The sequence below is a fragment of the Biomphalaria glabrata genome, chromosome 1 (assembly GCF_947242115.1).
Source record: "Biomphalaria glabrata chromosome 1, xgBioGlab47.1, whole genome shotgun sequence".
In the NCBI taxonomy this organism is placed as follows: Eukaryota; Metazoa; Mollusca; class Gastropoda; family Planorbidae; genus Biomphalaria; species Biomphalaria glabrata.
The window spans coordinates 28,287,684-28,305,700 of NC_074711.1; the positions used below are offsets into that span (position 1 = coordinate 28,287,684).

The 18,017-nt window shown below is 33.1% G+C and overlaps 1 protein-coding gene across 1 annotated transcript in view; it reads left to right on the top strand.

The window, feature by feature from the left end:
* The window catches only part of LOC106070820 (mucin-19), a 112,929-nt gene that overhangs the window by 10,245 nt on the left and 84,667 nt on the right, over positions 1–18,017 (top strand). The window contains exons 7-30 of the mRNA XM_056044148.1: positions 995–1,139; positions 1,940–2,116; positions 2,569–2,639; positions 2,951–3,052; positions 3,291–3,462; positions 3,748–4,003; positions 4,118–4,268; positions 4,680–4,864; positions 5,013–5,124; positions 5,299–5,445; positions 5,596–5,779; positions 6,444–6,675; positions 6,997–7,213; positions 7,653–7,741; positions 7,824–7,879; positions 8,280–8,435; positions 9,531–9,731; positions 11,519–11,724; positions 11,862–11,992; positions 12,230–12,339; positions 12,480–12,611; positions 12,803–12,917; positions 17,299–17,459; positions 17,591–17,698. Of these exons, the coding sequence (XP_055900123.1) occupies positions 995–1,139; positions 1,940–2,116; positions 2,569–2,639; positions 2,951–3,052; positions 3,291–3,462; positions 3,748–4,003; positions 4,118–4,268; positions 4,680–4,864; positions 5,013–5,124; positions 5,299–5,445; positions 5,596–5,779; positions 6,444–6,675; positions 6,997–7,213; positions 7,653–7,741; positions 7,824–7,879; positions 8,280–8,435; positions 9,531–9,731; positions 11,519–11,724; positions 11,862–11,992; positions 12,230–12,339; positions 12,480–12,611; positions 12,803–12,917; positions 17,299–17,459; positions 17,591–17,698 (3,616 nt within the window). The remainder of the gene's footprint in view (positions 1–994; positions 1,140–1,939; positions 2,117–2,568; positions 2,640–2,950; positions 3,053–3,290; positions 3,463–3,747; positions 4,004–4,117; positions 4,269–4,679; positions 4,865–5,012; positions 5,125–5,298; positions 5,446–5,595; positions 5,780–6,443; positions 6,676–6,996; positions 7,214–7,652; positions 7,742–7,823; positions 7,880–8,279; positions 8,436–9,530; positions 9,732–11,518; positions 11,725–11,861; positions 11,993–12,229; positions 12,340–12,479; positions 12,612–12,802; positions 12,918–17,298; positions 17,460–17,590; positions 17,699–18,017) is intronic.

Sequence of the window (18,017 nt, forward strand, 5' to 3'; positions counted from 1 at the left end):
TCCATACATACATAGGCCTACATACATACATACATACACACACTAGCGGCTAGCCTGACAGTACCCGCGGCCTGCGGGTTTAGTTTGTGTTCACTAATCTAGTGGATTGGATTTAGAATATTGTTAAACTTAGCTAATGATCCTTTCAAGTTTTAGCCGATACATTCATAGGCCTATCAAAATCGAAACGAGCGATAGATGAATAGGATCAATTAAAACGGATTTACCCGATTTTTTAAATGAATGGTATTATAAGTAAAAATCAGGACGTTCTGAATTCGCAGATATATATGGAACGAATTTATGTAAAAATGCTTTTGAAACACAAATTTGAAGGTTAATTTTATTAAATAATAAAATCAATAGACTATATTTTGTATTTTCATGTGTCAAAGTAAAAAACTATATGTGCAAAGTGTAGTTCTTAAAATTAGATCTAGATCTAAACCCTTTCGATCTTTTCTCATGTCAACATTGTAAACAAATTAACAAATCCCAGATCCATATAATACTATATGGCTAATAATAATAAGAGTCGGTCAACTTTATTATTATTTTTTGAGGGTCTTAATTTTGTTTTAGGGCTACAATAATACACTACGATTTCCCCCCCCCCCCCAATTGGAGGCCCTAGGTGGCTGCCTAGTTTGCCTATGGCTAATGCTAGCTCTGCCCCAGGTCAGTAGCCCTGCCTGCCCACTCTTAAATCCAGCCCTGAAGTTATCATTAGATAATTAGATCCAAATGTCTGGCTGGACATATGAAAAACACTTTTTCAGATAGTCCACATGATGGTAGGTAGTGGTGTGGAATAGCATTAAGCATTATCATTCACTGTTGCCTTACCTGAGACTTGGGCAATGGCAATGCTAGAAAATTCTTTGCCCCAAGGAGCAATCAACATCATGAATGCCATTTTGTCTTTTAATTTTTTTTAATGATATTTTTCAGAAAACATTATTTTTGCATTTAAGTCATCTTTTTTTTTTTTCAGATCCTCACAGTTATTCTAAATCTGGATGTACAACGTACATATACATTGGAAGGCTCAATTCTTACATTTTCAGATGGAGCAACCACAGATACAGTTGATATCTCAAAACGACCTGATAATGTACCTTTCGTTGTTGACAAGCCAGGTATGGTTACAATAACACAAGTCTTTACATCATTGTTTGTCCAACTTTTATCACCTTATACTAGTGATGCCCCTTCAACACCATCAACAATTTTTTTGCACCTCTCTTAGCCAGCTGGGGTCTGGGGAAGCTCTGTAAGCTCCCACACTGGTGTCAAGGAAGGTTTTATGGATATTATAAAAAAGAAAAACTTATAGGCATATAATTATATCACAATTTTCTGGAGATAATATTGAAGAAGCAGCAGGTTTCCACCGCCTAAGCATTTTGCTGCTTTCTGAGCCTCAGATATATTATATTCATTATCCTGGCATCTACAACTCACTTTTTCTCATAATATTTACTCATAGTAAGAAGAGTTCCTGTCAAAAAGGTTGCATTAAAAATGAATGAGACGGGCCGATATGCATGTCAAATTAAGTATGCTAATGGAGTAGGCAGCACTAGCCAATGCTATTATGGGAGGGACATTGTGATGTAAATATAGTGCACATACATCTATAATTGGTTTGATTGTCATAAGATCATTTAAGTTAAGTAAGTTTTGAGTAAGACGTCACAGACTTTTTATTTTTGAAAAAGTCATTAACATAAAGGTGTATGATGGTTTGGAGAAGTTCTACCTTTCTGACATAAGAATATCAGGAAGAATTGCATTTTGAAATGTCCTCAAAAAGTTTTTAAAAAATATTTAATTTTTTAAACATTAAATTGTCATTTCACATGTTTAATATTCTAACATGAACCTATAACTACAATGAAAATACATTTTTTTTTTGTTGATTAAATTTTTTCTCTAGGTTTCCTGAATGTGATATACAACAATGATCAGAAGACTGTTTATACAATGGTGCCTGCATTAGGTCTTAGCATGAGGACAGAGCCTGATGGAACATGCATGGTGACTGTTAAGAAAAACTCAGTTTTGAAGGGTAGCTTGGCTGGTGCTTGTGGTGATATGGATGGATCTGCTGATGGTCTGTTCTTTTTATCTATTTTTACAAAGGTTATGTCAACTCACTCTGTATGCCTGTCTGATTAATTAATTAAAAAATTAGTTAATTTTTTCATTGATTCATATGTTGTCATCAACAATGATTAATTGTGCAAAGTTTCAACTTAATTCGAGAATGGTAAGTGGGAGAAATAATGTGTACAAGATTTATACAAGATGTACAGAGTGACTTGATGTAACCTTTGTAAAAAATAATATGGAAAAAAAAAAGCTTATATTCCTGACAAAGTTAAACATTTCCCTTAAATCCCTATAAAAGATTTTATGTTACTTGATTTTGCATATCATGTTGTGCTAATGGCTTCATAGTGAATATTCAATTTGTTTTTTTATAGGAGGTAATTATTGATAAAAAGAACATTTTGACATGTCATAGATTAAAAAAAAATTTTTTTTTTTTTCAAAATGACTTAGATGAAATTGGACTCCAAACACAGAATGGTGCTGAAAGAGTTTTTGAAAAATACAAGAATACCAACCTCGCAGTAAGTAGAATATCTTAAACAAGGAAATTATTGGGATTATAAAAATTGTCTAAATGCAAAGATCTGTGATGTAGGCCTATAGTTTATTAAAAAACTAGAATATGGTGCTCAGAGTTTTTTGAGAAATGCAAGAATGTATATCTTCCAGTCCCCCCATCTCTTTCTTAATGACACACTTTGAAATGGTCTTGTAAAGAAATGTACTGTATATCTGTAGACCATCTGTGCTGAATAGTTTAACATTTAGCAGATGAATAGTTAAAACATTTAGCAAGCACTGACATCTAAGAGCTTTTTTATTTGACAAATAGTGTGGCAAGGGTGTTCAGAAATGTGCAACTCCTGAAGATGATGCTAAAGCTACTAAAGCCTGCCAGCCAATCACAACAGTTCTCTACAGATGTAATGAGAAGGTGATATTTCTTTTTTCTTTTCAGATAAAAAAAATCTAAAATTTTATTCCATTTTCTTCTTGTTTTTAATGAGTTTAATGTATTTTTTTCCCTAATAGTTGTCCTATTTTATGATAAAAAAAAGTTTTATATTTCAAGTGTATCTTAACATGCCTAGTATGAACGTTAATCTTAACTGACTGACACTTAATAACAAATAACAGTTTTTACATTTACTATTTTTTTTTATGTGAAATAGTTGGAGCCTAGTAGCTTCACAGAGAAATGTAAAGCATATTATTGCACATCCCTAAATGCTGCTGGAGTTGAGGCTGCTCAGAAAGCTGCTTGCAATGTCTTGTCTAAATATCAGAAGATGTGCACTCTACAAACTGGAGAAGCTATCAATTGGAGATCAAAAACTCTTTGCCGTAAGTTTTGTACTACTGTAAATATACATTAATTACATAATTAAAAGTTATTGTTACATTTTTCTTTTTGTTACTTTGTGGAATTCTTGTACATTGTTTTTGATGGCTTAACTATGTAAAAGTTCTAAAAGGCTAAAGCTCTCAGTTGTATTTAGTATTTAGATAAATAATAATTTTAAAGTTAGCAACCAGTTTCTTTTTTTTTTTTGCTTTTGAGTAAATAAAGATTACTTTTGCATGCCTCTTACAAATGCTAAATTTTAAATAAGTTATATCTACTTGCAGCAAAAACATGTAACCAACCACTACAGTATAATGGTTTGATCACCAACAAATGTCCATTGACCTGTGGTGCTGCTATGCAGTCATATGCACGAAGCAGCTGTATTACTCAGCCTTATGGTGGCTGTGAATGTCCGTCTGGTCTGGCAAGAATCAACAACACCTGCGTGGCACCAAGTGCTTGCCAATGTCAAGGTGATGATGGTCGATTCTATAACAATGGAGAAAAGGTTGTTTCTGGAGATAAATGCAGAGAATGGTTAGTTATAAAGTGTTTTATTTTAGTTTGAATGTTCAAATTTTAAACATGAACTTTTTAATAATAAATTTGAAACTAGTGATTCAATTATAAATTATTTCATTTTTTACTTAGCACTTGTGGAAAATATGGTCTTTGGAGCTGTGTAGAAAGTTCAGAAAAGTGTATGGCTACTTGCGATGTACCTGGAGGGGAATCTGTCAAGACCTTTGATGGCAAATTGTTTGGAATTAAAAGTGGCTGTCAAGAACTTACACTTGTTGAGGTTTGTTATAGCAGTAAATTAATTTAAAAAATGGATTCATTCAATACCACAAAGGGCATTTAAAATTATTTAAACAATTTCTTTTCCTTGTCTGTTTCTATCACTATATGGCTCCTTATATCTCAAGAGACAATGGATGTGCTTAGATAAATTGTTGGTGAAGAGCCAAGGAAGAATATATATATATATATATATACCTTTTCTCAGTCAGTGCAGGACATTATCAAATTAATGAACTTTTAACCTTTCTATAAAGTATTTTAAGTGTCTATTTACAAATGAAATATAATATGAAAGATTTAAAGATGTAATTTATTGGATCTAAAATTTTGTATGTTTTTTCTTATGTCCTTTTTTTTACCTTAAAGATTAGAAATGGTGTAAACAATATAATTTTTTATTCATTTACAGAGCTCTGACACAAAATATAATGTTCAGATCAAATACCAACCAGCAGCCACTAATATAGATGACAGCGGAGATTTAATAAATCCATCAGCCCTTACGTTCAATTATCAAGGACAGTCATCCACCATTCGTATACAAAAGACTGGTGCTATCATTGAAAATGGCTTTACAGCTAATATATATATAAGGTTAAGTGGTTGAGCTGTAAAATACATATATATATTGATGCATTTGTTAGCTGTTTTCTGTATGTTTATCCATTTTTTTTTTTTTTTGCTTTTTAATGTATCAATAAAAATAACTTATATACTTTTTTTTCTTTGATTATTTTAACAGGCAAATAGCTAAGAATGTGTTTGTATTTGACTTTAAGGGACTCATTAGAGTCATAATGTCCAGAGATGGTGCTCTTCAATTAAGAATGAAAACATCAGTTTTTGCTGGAAAGGTTAGATTTCTTTTACTTAAAATATTTTATTACTTGTTTTTTTTTTTTACTGATAACCACTATATGTTCTACAAAGAAAACAAAAAGTATATCAAAGTTATTATTTTAACTGTAGATGGATTTAAATGAAAGCTCATATTTATGATATATATAATATAATTTTATCCATTCTAGCTTCGTGGTGTTTGTGGTAATATGGATCGTAATAAAGATAATGACTTCATGTCTCCATCTAATTCACAAATGGATGGTGAACAGTTCCTCCAAATGTATTCTAAATGTAGTGAAGGATCATTTAAAGATATATCTCCTGTAGCATCAGTAAGTACTACATTTAAACTTTGTCTTTTCAATGTTAAAATTAACTTTAAAAAAAAGCACTTTCATTAAATTTTTAAATGTTTTTTAGGATTAGCTTTTAATGAATAGAATGAACTGTGTTTTTCACCAATACTTTCTTATCTTCTTCAGGATAAAGTTTGTAGTCAAATGAATGATGTAGCATTGCCACCAAATTCAAGAGTTGATGTTGATAAATATGTTCTCTTGTGTAACAATGCTGAAAATGTAGCAGGCCGATGCACTGTTCTTAAAAATTTTGCCATGTCAGCCAGAATAAATTTTGCCACATCTTTCAGCAACATTACTGAGTGCAGTAAGTAATGCTATTTTAAAGTAAACACAACCTAAAAATTAAAGTTTGGCATTAGCATATGCTTAAAGTGAACACATCCTAAAACAAAGCTTGCTTTAGCTTTTGCTTTAAATTTTAAACTTTGATAATGGCCACTTAGTTTATTAAAAATCCTAAACAAAATTGTGTTGAAAAATTTAATGTAAAAAAAAAAAGATTTAAGTTTTAAAATAAAGAAAAATATTGTATGATATATTGATATTGATTAATGAATATCTCTTTTCAACAAATATTTATAGTTGCAAAAAAAACATTTTTATGCAAATATTCATCTTTAACAAATGTATTGTATCTCTATACACACTGCCCTCTACTTGTCCAATTTAAGACTTGCTTACTTAAACTGAGATCCTCGCCCAGTGGGTAGTAAGCTGTCTCACAAAGATCTGTCTGTGACAATGTCTGAAGCCCCTCCTCACCTGGTGTCCACTGCTCTGAGGTCCTGAATGTGTGGTGTTAAGTTATATAAGGACATCCCTGTTTGCTCTTTCCTCATATTGGCCTCCATGCCATTGCAATTGAAAACAAATACTATTTTATTATATGAGTTATATTCATAAAAAAATATCAGTTTTTTTTTTCATTCAGTAAAAAAAGTCAAATCTTTTATTTTTGTCGAAATCAGCTGGTTCAGCTTGTGCTTCTAAAGAAATAGATGTCTGTGACTCGAACTGTAGGGATAATATGTACCCAAATTGTGAGAGTGAGAAAATCTACTCCTGTGGCTGCCAAGAAGGTGAATACGTCAACAAAGATGGAGTCTGTGTGCCTGAGGATCAGTGTGGTTGCAGTGATTTCACAAGACCCAATGAAGTTATTGAGCCTGATGCTGAAATTGTACAAGGATGCAATGAATGGTAATAAATTATTGTATTTCATCATTATTGTAAAGGCTTATGTAAAGTAAATTCTGAAGATCTGTAAAGTATATTATTGTAAAGGTAACTATAGCAAATAATTGTAAAGTTCTGCCAAGTAAATTATTGTGAGGGTATATAAATATTAAAAACTATTGTTTTTACTTCATTAAGACATGGATGATTTAAAATGTGCAAATACATTTATTTTATTTTCAACATATGAAAAACTTTAAAAAAAAAAGATATTTTTCTCTTAATATATGGAAAGCTGCTAAAATAGTCAGTGCTTTATAATATTCATTTATCTCCTGACTTTAGTGTCTGTAAAGGCAGAGATCTGCAGTGTACTGAAAGCTGTGATGAAGTAATCTGTGCCAATACACAAGTTTCCAGAAGTGACTTGCTGGAAAATGCCACAGACACTTCATGTCTCAGACAGATGTGCCCCAATAAGTATTTAGTTGAGAAGCAGTGTATTAATGTTCCAGCCAGCCCACAGTTGTGCTTCTGTAGAGAAGGATACAAACAGACCCAGGTAAAATTTGTGTTCTAATTCAGAGAGAATAAACATTTCACAACCCAGTCATTTTTTATGTTATTTCTTTCTTAGTATTATTTAGTTATATGCTTTTGTATTTTTCTAACCAACTGATCTAGCTTGTATCATGTGCTAGTAACTGTCCCAATTTTTACACAGAGTTTTAAAATGTTTTGTTTGTTGTTTCTGTATGATTTCTGATACAACTTTCTATTTTAATTTCAATTCTAAGATAGTATTATGGTCATGTAAAACAACAACATAGAACAAGAAATTAATAAGACTTAAAGACTTCAAGACTCAATTTGCTACTGATCATCACCACATTTGACTGATATGCTTTTAAAATAAAAAAACTGGTAACATCATATTTATTTTATTTATCATCATTCTTAAACGACAACTTCCATGTTTCTTTTTTTTCCTATTGTTGTAGACTGGATCCTGTGTAGCTAAATGTCCTTGTTATGAAGGTGGTAGATGGTATGATGACAATGAAGTGCTAGAACAAAACTGCCAAAGAAAGTAAGTTTTAGGATTTGTGTTTTGCATTTGTGATCAAACTTTCATATTAAAAAACAATATTCTAATGTGATACATTTTTCAGAATTTGTCGTGATGGTGTTTTTGAATTTGAATCCTCACGTCCTGAAGACTGCAAAGGTATGTACTGAGATTTATTTATACTGAAACATAACATTTTTTTTTACAGATCTCAACTGTGTTTGCGTTGTCACATCCTTAATCTTTGCAACTTAATAATGTTTATGCTATTAAAAATGTTTTTAGCATGTACAAATATTGACCATATTTAAAATAATTTTAAATAATTTTAAAATCCAAATACTTGTGTACGAAAGATATTTTTTCCTAGTCATCATAATTGTTAATTTTCTTGATCTAACACTTAGACTTTAAAAAAAAATAAATTGTGATAAATTACATATGTAATAATTCATAGTCATTTATTACACAAGGCCTAAATCAGCACAAATTAACATTAAAAAATGAAGAAAATAAAAAGAACACTGAATTAATATTTGTGTTTATTTCTGTTAACCAGGTGTTTGTTTTGTGACTGGTGCTTCAATGAAGATAAAACAGTTTGATTCAACAACACCTAGTGATTTCTCAATCACAGGACAGTGTAGTTACTATGTATTTAAATCAGGAAATGACCTAGAAGTTATAGTTACTCCTCTACTTTGTGGATCAGCTGGTAATACAATTGTTATATACATTTTTAATTTTTTACCAAGTACATTTCTTAATTTTTAAAATAAAAAATCTCAAGTTAAAAAAACAACCATGGTTGATTAAACTCTTAAGTCAATTTTCAACAAACAATTTCTGTAAGAAAACTCTGTAATCAAAAGGTTTCTTACTGTGGGCAGAATAAAGTGTACAAAGATGTAATGTTTTTGAACATCATCACCTGGAATTTAATAACCTAAAGTGAGCTGTGAATATTTTAGCTTTGAAACTGAAGGGGATTGGAAGGGGGAGTATAACAACTAAGAGTTAATGCCAATGAAACAGAATAAAGCCCATTTTTATGTATGTCTCTAATTTTGATTGGCCTTTTAAAGCCAAGATGAGACTTCAAGGCTAACTTAATGTACATAGAAAGTGACTTTGTGTTTCTCAAGGGAAATTATGCTCATCTTCTTGTTCCTAAAATAGAGCTTGTACTCACTTTGAAGTAAATTGAAAAGTGTGATTGGGCTTCACTGTCAATTAGAAATATTTTAACCATTTTTCTTTCTTACCGTAATTTTATGCTTTTAGCTTTCTCAATGTGCTATGGTCCTATTGTCTGTACCTATTGGTAAGGGGCAGCGGGGAGAAAGAAGGGCTTTAAATGTAGTTATAACAAAAAAGTGATCAACCTGAATTCGAACTTGAGGGCAAAGGCCTTCTCAGCCTCCTCAAGCTAATGCAGTAACCACTGTGCCAGGGAGCTGCTTATGAAAAAAAGTTTATAGCTATTTATAGTTATTTACAAACTTTTCTTTCTACAAACAATAAAAGGGACTAATTCAACTTGTACCACCTTATCAAGTAAAATTTCTTTCCCTTGTTCAAGATACCAAACGAAATAATTAATTACCAATAATTAATTAACTAATTAGTTAAATTTATGTGATGATTCTTTTGTTGGCATGTAAGAAATAATTATGCAAAGTTTCAGCTGGATCCAAGATTGGATGTGGGGTAAATTACGTGCACAAACTTATTACCAGACAGACAGAGTATAAGCTTTGTAAAAAAAGATTCTCTACATATTTCTTCTTTATTCAATTTTGATTTCTAGAAAAAAATTGCATGAACATGGTTAGTGTCAAAGATTCATCTCTAAGTGACACTATAACTATGACATCTTCCCGTCCTGGAACTGTTCTAGTTGGAAGCAAAGAGTATAGCAGCAATGTGGGCCCAAACATTAAAATTGTCAACTCTAAAACTTATGTCAGTTTGTTCATTGGCAAATATGTAGAAATACATTGGACTGGAGGTAAATATGTTCTTCCTTTAGATAATAAAAAAAAAATGATTCTGATTAAAAGCATTTTTTAAAAATCTTTCTATTAAAATAAACATGATAGGTTTAAAAAAAATAGTATTAGTTGCATAAACTGTAATGGAGTGAACACTGTCTATCTCAAAAAGCTAAGAAAATTTAACATCGACAAAACAATTATTAAACTTTTCTATACAGCAACCATCAGCAGTCTAATTAACTTTGCCATCACCTGCTGGTATGGTAATACTTCACTGGCACAAAGACTTAGACTAAATAGACTAATTAAAAAAGCATTCCATATCACTCAAATACAGCTACCATCTGTGGAAGAGCTTTTTCATGAGTGTTACAAGATCAGCTGTCATCATCGAGAAGTACATATAAGTCAAATTCATAAAGCGCTGGTTGTGAATGTGTATGTGTTTTGTGTGTGAATGTTGTTCGAAATTTGTCATCTATATTGTTATTGTACAGTAGTTACGCTGAGGTTGTCAATTGTATTCAAGCAGAATTTCCATTTGATTGGATCAATAAAATTATCTTATCTTATCTTATCTTATCTTATAAAAAGGGCATTTGAGAGTCTACTGCCTTCTAATGTCAAAGTGGACAAATTTCTCCAAAGTACCATTGTTCCATTGACACTTTTTGTGTGAAAAGACTATACACGCTATAAAATCAAGCTCATTACAAACTCACACACTTTACTGCCTCGAATTTCTCTCACACTTTACCCCACCCCGCCAATTCTTAATTAAATTTTAATTTAACTGCAGTCTAGTCCTAAGACAAATAGTTCAAATGCAAGCTTGGGGCTCCACTACGGGCTGGGGGAGTTTGCTGCACTCCCTCCAAACCCCTGACTTAGGGGGGTGGTGAATGCTAATTCTTTCATCTAAATGGATTCACTAGTAAAAGTCTGAGAAACTCTGTTATAATGTAAAACTGTTTCCATAATGTCTTTAAAATCTAATAATGATTCTATTTCTAATTTTTATAATCTTACATTTTAATCTATAACTTTTGAGACTCCATACTGTAAGGAGAAAAGTACTTTTATGAATGGACCTCATTCACCAATCGTAAACAAACAACATTTAGCACGTGGTGCTCTATCTCTTCTATATAATTTACGATCTCATGATGGTTGTCACGTGACAGTTTTTTTGGTTGTTTTATCAATAAGATCACGTGACTTAATGTTGTTTGTTTACGATTGGTGAATGAGGTCCATTTGGTTTGAGTATTTTATTAAGTTGTTTTTTTTAATGTTTTTTTTATTTGGCATTTGTAAGTTAGGGCTCAGCGTTTTATGTATTATTACTACAGATCAAAACATGTTGATTGGTCTCTTCTCATAATTTTCTCTTTTACGCATTCTATGAAAAGAAAGAAAAACGTAAAAGATATTGAAACTTAATTCAATTTTATGATGTCTTTAATCACCTAAGTAGACTTTTATTTTGCACCTGAATTATTGAACAATGTTTAGTTGTAGAAATAGAAATAATTATTTTGAAGTTAATAGATTAGTTTTATATACTACATAAAATTTTTGTTTCTTGATTTGAAAATAAATTTTAGTTGAAAAAAAATAATGTAGATTCTAGACCTGCATTAACACAAATCAATCAATAAATGATTTACTTACATTCTAAATAACAACATCTAGAACTGCATATTTTCTGTATACAAAGTCTATTTGTACATATATCTTCCATCTAAAATGTACACAGAACATTATTTTTATATGATACTATTTTTTTTCTTCTCTAAAGCACTATCTATGTGGATTGTGGTACACAAGGAAATGTTTAACAAAACGTCTGGTATTTGTGGTAACTTTAACATGGATGCATCAGACGATAAGATGGGGAGTGATAATCTTCCCAAAGAAACTATGAGCAAATTGGCCAAGAGCTGGATAGTCAACCAAGATGAATGTACCTCCTCAGAGGAACAGACTATTGGAGATACTTGTGAAGTAGGGACTAATAGTTTTCAACAATTTATTTTTGAAAATACACTTTCTATAAAGTTTATTCTGACTTATTTTGGACAGACATTCTGGACAAAAACACTGTATGACTTGTCAATGTTTGAATCTTGTTATTTTCTAAGCACACAAGCCGTCAAACATGGGCTGAAAAATCTTGTAGTGTTATCTTGGAAGGTGAAGCTTTCAGTCAATGTCGTAAACAAAATGCAGAAGCTAAAAGTTATTATGACAACTGTGTGAAACAAGCTTGCGCGTAAGTTGATCCTCAGAATTATCAAATTAAGTTATTTAAGCACCTCTGAACAGTTCTGAAAGACAGCTATTTGTGTTAAGTAAATCAAAAATAATGTATCAATTTATTGACCCTACAAATGTGTAGTTCATACCATTAATAAAGATGAAGCCACTTAAAAAAATATTTTGGCATTAGTTCACTCTACACTTTCACTCACATTGAAGAGTTGGTTATAAATATTTTTGTTTTGTTTAGCTGTGACACTGGTGGAGATTGCGAGTGTCTCTGTGATGCAATTGCACTCTTTGCTGCCCGTTGTAATGAACTTGGGGCTTATTCTAAATGGAGACATCAAAGATTATGCCGTGAGTACTGTCAAACATATTTGAAGATGTTTAGTTGAAACTCTCTGCTCTTTGAAATAAAGTACCGAGTCCCATCATAAATATTTTGCTAATGTTTCCTCCTCATCATTTTTAATAGACATACTTATTTTTGTAAACAGCAATCCAGTGTGAATATGGCAGTGAATATCAAGCTTGTGGAAATGTGTGTCCTGAAGCCTGTGGAGTCCCTGCAAACAATAACTGTTCATGTGCAGAAGGTTGTTTCTGCCCTCCAGGATACGTGAGAACAGGTAGGGCATTAAAAAAGTACAAAACATTGATCCAGCAGCTGAAATATATTCTGGTAGCATTATTTATTTATTTATATTTAAAAAATATATATTTCAAATAAATAAATATATAAATATGTATATATATTTATATTGTATATATTAATGTACAATAATACTAAAATATTGTAATTGAAAAATACAATTATCAGATCTGGACAGTATGAAAGAAATTGTCTGTATTCCTAAATCTGAGTGCCCATGCATCACTGAAAATGGCAGAGAGGTATTGCAGGGTCAAACTGCTACAATTAACTGTCAAGAATGGTAACTACTTTTTGTTTGCCTTTACATAAATTCAATCAGTGTTGTTGTAAACATTAGGCCTCCACTCAACCAAGTTTAATTAGTACCAACAAAATCAAATAGGACACAGACGTGTCTCTCATTTCTGACTTCAACACATACTATGGCTGGGTTTCAACTGTCTCTGCTTGCTTGTCTAAACATGGTTTATAATAATAATCTACTCCCTGACTCGCACCCCACACAATTGAGAGGTGCTGTTGGAGAGGAGCCAAAAGGATCAAATGGACGAGAGAAATGAATATTGACATTATCAAATCATTCCTCCATATAAATAACTGTGATGATAAACCTCTCCCAGGTTACAGGCAAAAACTCTTCCAGGAATTCATCAAAATATATCCTAATCTAAGCCTTACAGAGCAGAATGTTGTAGACAGACGGTCTGTAATAATTAAAAAATGCTATTTGACCCCTACAGAAATTGACATAATAAGAAGAGTCATGAGCTTCAGATACAAGAGCTCATCTCTGATATAAATGACACACCCACTCAGTCGACCAACAAAAATGTTTGTAGACCACCCAACCAACAAGAGAATGATTCAACAGCAATAAGCAATGAGCTACAGTCAAAATTTTCTACTCTCATGGACCGTTATAAAAACACCAATCTTAACTCTAGGCCTCGTATACCTAAGCTAAATGTCAAGAAAGAGACAAACACTTGCATTAATGAAATAAATAAAGTTTTAGCCAACTATTTTGAAACATAAAAAAATGTGTTTGAGATACCCCTCGCTACATACTGCGCCGCTGTGGCTGTCATGGAGCTCTCTGGACAAAAGACTTTCGAGCTAGGTCCAATTAATCAGGGACGAAAAAAACATGTGCCAGCATGGAAAAAGGGCCTTGAAGACAATATTAATCAGCTGAGGAGACGAATGGATACAATCGGACAATATCTTGGAAACAACCATTCTGCAAAAATTCTTAATAAAATGAAGTCCATATCAAGAACAAATGGAATCAAACAGACTGACTGTGATAGCCACACACAACTCTTATGTTTGAAAGATACGCTGAGACATAAATTTAAACTAAACCGAGCTAGGTTAAAGCACTTCAACAAAACCACTAAAAGGAAAGTGCATAATGCTCTATTTCAACACAAAAGAAAACAGTTCTTCTGTAAACTAGCTGATAATGATGCTGACAAAATTCAAAACATTCATAGCACCAGACGTCGCGTTCATACACTATTGGGCAGCGCTTTGGTCAAACCCTCTACATTACAACGTACAGGCTGACTGGATCGATGAAATCCAAACTACAAACAACCTAATACCAGAAATGCCTGATGAGGATTTCACAGCCGAGGAAGTCTCAGCAGCTATATCGAAAACTCACAATTGGACCTGACAATATACACAACTTTTGGTTGAAAAAACTTACGGCCATGCATGTATCATTAACATCAAGTTTAAACAAGTTAATATCAGAGCCGTCTTCAATGCTGATAGAACTAACTGAAGGGAGAATATCTCTCCTCTCAAAAAAAGGTGATTTGAATCAACCATCAAACTACTGCCCTATCACTTGTCTGTCAGTTGTGTATAAACTATTAACTTTACTATTAAAAAGTAAAATGTATACATTTTGTTCTACCCATATATTACTTGCAGAGGAACAACAAGGTTGCATTGAAGAGTTGGTGGGCTGTAAATTACAGCTAACTATAGATGGTATTATATTGCACCAAGCTAATAAAAGAAAAAGAAAGTTACACATGTGCTACATGAACTACAAAAAAGCATTTGATTCAGTTCCACATGATTGGCTATTGAAAACCCTGGAAATTCATCGAATCAACCCAAGAATAAAACAATTATTGAAAGTGTGTAGGGATAATTGGAAGATAAGTCTACACCAGCGGTTCTCAACCTTTTAGGCTCGGCGACCCCTTTTTACAACCCCCCACTCTGCCACGACCCCCCCACCCCAGCACACACACACAGCTATAGAAGAATGGACAAAAACAATCCATTTTTCGATGGTCTTAGGCGACAACTGGGAAATCGTCATTCGACCCCCAAAGGGGTCGCGACCCACAGGTTGAGAACCCCTGGTCTACACCTTAATCGTGATAAACTAGGTTCTGTGCACATACAAAGGGGTATATACCAGGGTGACTACCTATCTCCACTCTGGTTCTGCCTAGCTATCAACCCACTATCTAAATTACTCCATAGCACTACAAATGGTTTTAGGGTTCACACTAAATGTACAAAATGTGTGTCTCACCTGTTATACATGGATGATTTAAAGCTAAATGCAGAGAAGGGCAAAAATTACACACCTGTAAAACGCTTTTGTGACGATATCTGTATGTCTTTTGGCTTGGATAAGTGTGGCATCATAAGCATAAAAAAGCAAGGCAGCCAACACTAACTTTGCATATGAAGGCATCAAAGAACTGAACTCTGCCTCCCTTTATAAATATCTTGGAATAAACCAGAATGCCACGATAAACCATAAAAAATTAAAAGAGAACTTTTTTGGTAAATACAAGCAGAGAGTAAATAAAATTCACAACACAATACTGTCTGGCAGTAACCTCATCACTTCAATAAATAGCTGGGCTGCCCCAGTGCTCCTTTACATGTTTGGTGTCATCAAATGGACTGACATTGACAGGCTGATGAGGAAATTATTAACCAAATTTCTATGTTTACAACCCAATTCCTCCACCATAAGGTTATACCTGCCTAGGAAGGATGGAGGTCGTGGATTGCAGAACATCTTCAAACTGTGTAAGACGCAAGTTTCAAAAATACTATCAAAACTGCACGCCTCCAACAATGAACTAGTTTCCTTCCTATGGAAATATGACTCCGATGCGACCCTCTGAACCTACACAATGTTGATGTTAATGTCAATGTGGATGACCTAGGGCATGAGATTTGCCAATGGGAAGAAAAAACATTCCACTGGAATTTCCCGGCTTTATTAGATGGGGACAACAATGACAAGGTTGCTTCCTTAGCATGGCTCAAAGCAGGTCATCTCTACCCTGAAACTGAAGGCTTTGTTACAGCAAAACAGGACAGAGTAATCAGGACAAAAAATTACGAGAAACATATTCTAAAACTCAATATTGTTGACAAATGCCGGAAATTTGGGTGAGTCAATTGAACACATAATGGCAGGATGTTCAGCCCTATTGGAATCTGAATACCTAGGTTGCCATAAGCAAGTTGCAAAGCTAATACACCAGCACTTGGCTTTGACACATAATTTGATCAGTAAGGATACTCCTCCTTATTACAAATACTCACCACAAGAGGTTATCGAGTCTACTGATCATTTGCTATACTGCGATAAGCCTATCTTGACCAACAAAATGGTAGATTTTAATCGTTCTGATCTGCTTCTCATCGATAAAAAAGAAAAAGCCGCTACCATTATTGATATCGCCGTACCACTATATCATAATTTAAGAAAAACTGAGATAGAAAAACAACAAAAATATGGGAACCTAGGCTTGGAGATTAAGCGTTTATGGAAGTTATCTAAAACAACAACATTGTTATATAAACTGAGGGAATAATAACAACCAACCTCACAGATACCTTCAAGGCCCTTGGCATTCCTGGGAACATTCTCGTGCCTGTCAGATGGCGGTACTACTGCAGACCTGCCACATCACCAGAAAATTCCTCAGTGGAAACTGATAAAGGGACTACGATGAATTTTGTTTCCCTTTAACAAAACGCAAACCTGGCTGCGCCAGAGAATGAATGCTCGTTCTTTTCTAACATAATAATAATCTTTATTGTCCGTGAGGAAATATGTCTTACAATTAGTATACCAAACAAAACATTGTAGCCTAACTATAAAAAAAACAAACAAAATCTACATTCATACCTGACTCACTCATAATTTACATGTGAAAAAGTTTATATGAAATTGTTTCAATTTAATGATTTGATTGCCAGGGAAACAAAAGAGTGTTTGTGTCTGTTTGTCTTTGCTATTGGTGTCTTGCATCTCTTTTGTGATGGTAAAATCACAAAATCCTGACCTAAAGGGTGATTTTTTATTTCTAGAATCTTTTTAGCTTTTTTATAGATGTTTGTCTCAAACAGTTGCCAAATGGGGTTTCTTTAACAGTCTGCTGGTGTGCACCATAAGTATCAGTGCAGGAGCAGAGTCACCCGCTACAATATTATCTGGTCATATAAAATGAAAAATTGCATTGATGGAACAGATCTTTGAGACAATATTCTTTTATAACTAATTCTTCATTATAAATATCACATTTATGAAGTAAGAGAAAAATATAGATTTGTCACTTGATACTTCACCTACTATATAGACATAATGATTTAAATGTTTTTAGTGAATGCAAAGATGGTGACTTAGTATGCACTGGTGATGTGTGCTCCAATACTTGCAATGATGATGAGTTTAGATGCAACGATGGACACTGCATTAACGAGAAGTTAAAATGCAATGGTGTTGCTGACTGCAGAGATGGTCTTGACGAATTTGATTGCATAGGTTAGTGAATGCTTTTTATATATAACATTATATTAACTTACATATATTTGTTTTAGCCAATTCTTTTAAATTTAGTTTAAAAAAAACATAAGAAATTTATTCCATAGAAAGGTTGTTTTTTTTTTTGCTAGGTGAAATCTGCACTGGCTATCTTTGTAGAAATGAACAATGTGTTTCCAATACATCAGTCTGTGACAAAAAAATGGACTGTATGGACAACAGTGATGAAGCTTTGTGTGGTAAGTGTTTATATCATCCTGAAAAAGAGAGAGAGAGAGAGAATTCAGCTTGTCCATAAAATAATAATGATCTATATATATTAGTTTTGTGCTGATGCCTAATTCTACATCCAGGATGGCTGCCTGGTCGTGCGGTTTGCGTGCTGGACTGTCGTTCAGATTTATCGATGGTCCAGGGTTCAAACCCTGCCCGCTCCCATCCCCCGTCGTACTGCGGGAGGTTTGGACTAGGAAGTAATTATCTTCAACTATGAAGGAACATGTAAAACATTTTACAAACAAAACATCCTCCCAGGCATAGGCTAAACAGTTAGAGTAG